Source organism: Hipposideros armiger, unplaced genomic scaffold (genome assembly GCF_001890085.2).
Source record: "Hipposideros armiger isolate ML-2016 unplaced genomic scaffold, ASM189008v1 scaffold_1489, whole genome shotgun sequence".
NCBI classification, from domain to species: domain Eukaryota; kingdom Metazoa; phylum Chordata; class Mammalia; order Chiroptera; family Hipposideridae; genus Hipposideros; species Hipposideros armiger.
Genome location: NW_017732839.1, coordinates 49,780 through 53,916, shown reverse-complemented (window position 1 = coordinate 53,916; position 4,137 = coordinate 49,780). Strand labels below are relative to the sequence as shown.

The 4,137-nt window shown below is 45.9% G+C and overlaps 1 protein-coding gene across 3 annotated transcripts; it reads left to right on the top strand.

Moving 5' to 3' along the window:
- The first annotated feature begins 235 nt into the window (after window positions 1-235).
- ARL4A (ARF like GTPase 4A) lies at window positions 236-3,791 on the top strand. Of its 3 annotated transcripts, none has more exons than XM_019634077.1 (3): window positions 236-362; window positions 891-1,009; window positions 1,443-3,557. In XM_019634077.1, the coding sequence occupies exon 3, from the start codon at window positions 1,531-1,533 to the stop codon at window positions 2,131-2,133; it is 603 nt and encodes a 200-aa protein (XP_019489622.1). In that variant the 5' UTR covers window positions 236-362; window positions 891-1,009; window positions 1,443-1,530; the 3' UTR covers window positions 2,134-3,557. The 3 variants fall into 3 exon arrangements, with proteins under 3 accessions (XP_019489622.1, XP_019489621.1, XP_019489623.1); XM_019634076.1 differs by having other exon boundaries at window positions 259-362; window positions 896-1,009; XM_019634078.1 differs by lacking the exon at window positions 236-362 and having other exon boundaries at window positions 424-1,009; window positions 1,446-3,791.
- The last annotated feature ends 346 nt before the right edge of the window (window positions 3,792-4,137 follow it).

Here is a 4,137-nt window from a genome sequence, read left to right as displayed (position 1 = left end):
GACCCGCCCGAAGCTAACGGTCCGCGGAATAAAGCGACCGCCACGGGGGCTGAGACCGGAAGCCCCACCCGACCTCGCCCGCCACCCGCGAGCTCTACGCCAGTTCGAACCTGACCTTGTTTTGCGGTTGCTAGGCGACCTGGCTCCCGCACGCCCCCGACGGGCCCGCGCCGCGGCGGACGCTGAAGGGGGCGGGGCCGCGGGAGGCTAGGGCAGCCCCGGCGCGCGGCGTCCGCTCGCCGCCTCTGGGAGCGGTGTCTCGGGCCCTGGCACGGCCCGGACCTCGGGGATACCCTCAGGCATGTGTCAGCGCGCTCCCCGGCGACTGTGAGCGACGTGGGGTCAGGACGCGACACAGTTAGGTGAGGCGCCGTGGGGCGGGCAGCTGCTGTGGCCACGCCTTGTCTAGGGAGACACGCAGGGCGCGTGCGGAGGGGCGAGGCGCAGGGATCGGGCCGCGGGAGCAGGGGACCGACCCCGGCGGCGGAGCGGATCACTCACGCCTGGGGGTGACGCAGCTGCAGGGAGCACTCCCCGGCCAGCGCTCAAAGGGTTAACGCGCCGGCGGGGACCGCGGGCCCCGGATGTGAGAGCCGCGGCGTGGCGCCCGAGGGCAGCGCTGCAGGTGCGCCCAGGCTCCCTCTCCCCTGCAGAGGCCGCTCGGCTCCCTCGGCGGGCGCCTCGTTTTCTAACTTGAGGGCAACAGGTGGTGCCTGTGGACCGAGGAGAGCCCAGCTCCAGCTTCGGGGCGCTGGGAACGGCGATTACTCCCGGCGATTAGGGCGCAGGGGCGGGCAAAGCACGGACGAGCTACGGCACCAATGGGATCTGGGCTCAGGGGTGGGCCGTGAGAAGTGGGCGTGGCCAGGGTCTGATTCCGCGGCTTCTAGTGCAGAAAGCGCCAGAGCTGCGTGGAGAGTTAAGCAGAGCGGACCTGGGGTGCTTTCCCCCATCGCGTAGAATCGCCTACCAATGCTTTCTCGTTTGGACCCAGACTCCAATTCGCGAGGTGAGCGCACTGTGGTTTTGGGGGTTGGGGGGAGGAGGGAGGGTACCAGTGACATTGGTCGTGCTGTTAAGTATGTGAAATTAGATCCTCAAGATAAGATTATGTATTATTACTTTTCTGCCAAAAAAGATACTTGTGTGGTTACTGCGACCTGGACTGGTGTTACTAGGCTGCCTCCGGAATGAGGTCTTTGGGGTTTGGGGATTCGGGGGCGTAGAGAAAAGTACATAGTACAGCAATTTCAGTGAACGTTAAAGAATTTCAATCACAATGATTATCCTGTCGTTTGCCTCAGATTGCTTACGTTTTATTATCTCATTTGGTTTGTTTACTGAAGCAAGCTTTATTAAGTTCCTCGTGTTGTGTATTTTAGCCCAAAGGGCGAAAAACGGTACATACTTCACAAGAATAACTTATTCCTTTTCCCCCTCAGCAGTCTTGTAGCTGGATCGCCTAAGAAGGGAAGTTCTAAAGCAGTCAGAAGAAAGCGTTTCAGCTTGGAACACTCATTTGCAACTGAAATGGGGAATGGACTCTCAGATCAAACTTCCATCCTGTCCAGCCTGCCTTCATTTCAGTCCTACCACGTTGTTATTCTGGGTTTGGACTGTGCTGGAAAGACAACTGTATTATACAGGCTGCAGTTCAATGAATTTGTAAATACCGTACCTACCAAAGGATTTAACACTGAAAAAATTAAGGTAACCTTGGGAAATTCTAAAACAGTCACTTTTCACTTCTGGGATGTCGGTGGCCAGGAGAAACTAAGGCCACTGTGGAAGTCATACACCAGATGCACAGACGGCATTGTGTTTGTTGTGGACTCCGTTGATGTGGAAAGGATGGAAGAAGCCAAAACTGAACTTCATAAAATCACTAGGATATCAGAAAACCAAGGAGTCCCTGTACTTATAGTTGCTAACAAACAAGACCTGAGGAACTCATTGTCTCTCTCGGAAATTGAGAAATTGTTAGCGACGGGGGAACTGAGCTCATCCACGCCGTGGCATTTGCAGCCCACCTGTGCGATCATAGGAGATGGGCTAAAGGAAGGACTTGAGAAACTTCATGATATGATAATTAAAAGAAGAAAAATGTTGCGGCAACAGAAAAAGAAGAGATGAATGGTTATACCTTCCATATCTGTGTGGAGTAGGTTTTCTCTGGTCTGATTTTGACGAATGGAAGAGTGTCTACAGCCTGGTTTGCGTGCCTGCCCTCCTGGATGCTGTTAAAGCTTTGTTTTGTTGAACAGTCAGTCAGATGCCCAACTCTGTTGCCTTGGGAAGATGAGTAAATGCAGTGCTTCTTAAAATGGTCTCTTCTCCCTACCCCACAAATCTTTTGGTACTACCATTTTGGGAAGCCAAGCAGGGATAGTTAATTGACCAGAAAACAGTTGTGGGAATTTGACCTGAAGTTAGTGAAATAAAACTTGGAAGAATGTCTGCCTAGTGTTTTGTGCTTATATCTTTTTTGCAGGAAGCCTTCACAAGGAAATTGCATATGAGCCTTTGTATGTTAAGATAAAATGCTAATGAATGGAAATGTTAAGATAGATTAATATGTCCATGTATCTATATATCTACATAGATAGATACATAGATGGTTGTAGTTATATTGATCACATTGGTCCAGCCAGTAAGGGATAAAGAGGAAGTGTAGGGTTTTTCAAGTTTTGGCCAAATGAATTTTGACATTTTCTGGGAACAAATAACGTAATGCTATATCTTAATTCTAGCCACTGTTTAAATTGGCCTAACTTAAAATAATAAAGGTAAGGTATTTATGGCATATTCAAGTGCGTGGGTCAGTTTTCCCGACAAAGCATGTTTTGGTGTGTAGTGTTCTTTTTAGAAATAGCTATACATCTTACTACACAATCAGGTTTAAAACACTTTTGGGATTTAAGGCTGCTGTATTGTAGAAATAGTTTGTTGTCAGAACCTAAACTTGGAGAACCTAAAATAACTTTTATACAGTCAATCTGGGCATGTAGACTGATCATAAATTCATATGCTTGAATATATGTATGGATTTATGAAGAAAGTAATTGATGAATTCAGACAGGTGGATGTAATTACAATACCTGGCCCTCAAGTATTCCAGTTATAAAATGTTTGAATATTTGCTGGCTGAACACAGATGTGGTTTTTCTTATATTTTTGTAGTGTTTTGAGAGGAACAAAAGCTTTATAAACAGCACCTGATGCACTGTGGCGTGAAAATGTATGAGGATATGTGCTCTGAGCTTTAATTTTTTTGTTTACAAACTGAAAAGTGTTACACAAGCAGATCAGTCCTAATTATAAGGTAGGAAGAAATGATACAATACCGCAGAAAGGAGTTACAATTATATAAAATGAGGGGAAAGTAGCAAAGCTGTGTTTTGTGAAAATTCACTGGTACTGTTTACATTGGAATCGAAAACACCTAAATTAGAGGGGAAACCTTATCTAATTCTTATCTACAGGCAAAGACTTAACTTCCAGTGATCATATATGAACAAATCAACAATTTCTATGTATAAAGCCAACAGCTGTTTGTTCTGAAGATAACTAAAAGAAAAGCACTTTGCGTGCAAGGTTTTATATTTGTTTGGTTTAGTTTTGTTTTTTTAGTGGCACAGCTGAGTTTTGGAACCTTGATTCTTGTTACACACAAAATGAAATAGTTTCCTCCGGAGCTTTCATATGTTAAATGTACCTGCACTAGTGACAGTTACTTAGAATGTTTATAGAAATGTGGATAATAATTACCAATAAACTACTTGAGGCACTAGGAGAACAGTGTTTGACTTTTCATGTATTTCCACTTTCACTGACGCTTTTAATGACGTGTGTGAAAACTTTTGACAGCTGGGTTACATAGTCCTACAGCAGTTTGGCTCTGCTCAAGTGTGACAGAGGCATTGGAAGCTATTTTCTGGGAGGACCTTTATTTTCTCCTTCCTTGATATGAAATCATGGTATATACTACAAACATCGCTAGATCCATGATAGACTAATAAAGCTGGCTGGAAAAAAAAATATATATATATATGAATCAATTTAGATTTCCAGGCTTCCTGTAGTTTTTATATACTTGCTGTATAAAACAATACTGTTTTTTAACTATTGAAAGTTTAA

Coding starts and splice junctions, on each gene's coding strand:
- ARL4A (XM_019634078.1), top strand. CDS start 1,531: ATGGGGAATGGACTCTCAGATCAAACTTCCATCCTGTCCAGCCTGCCT.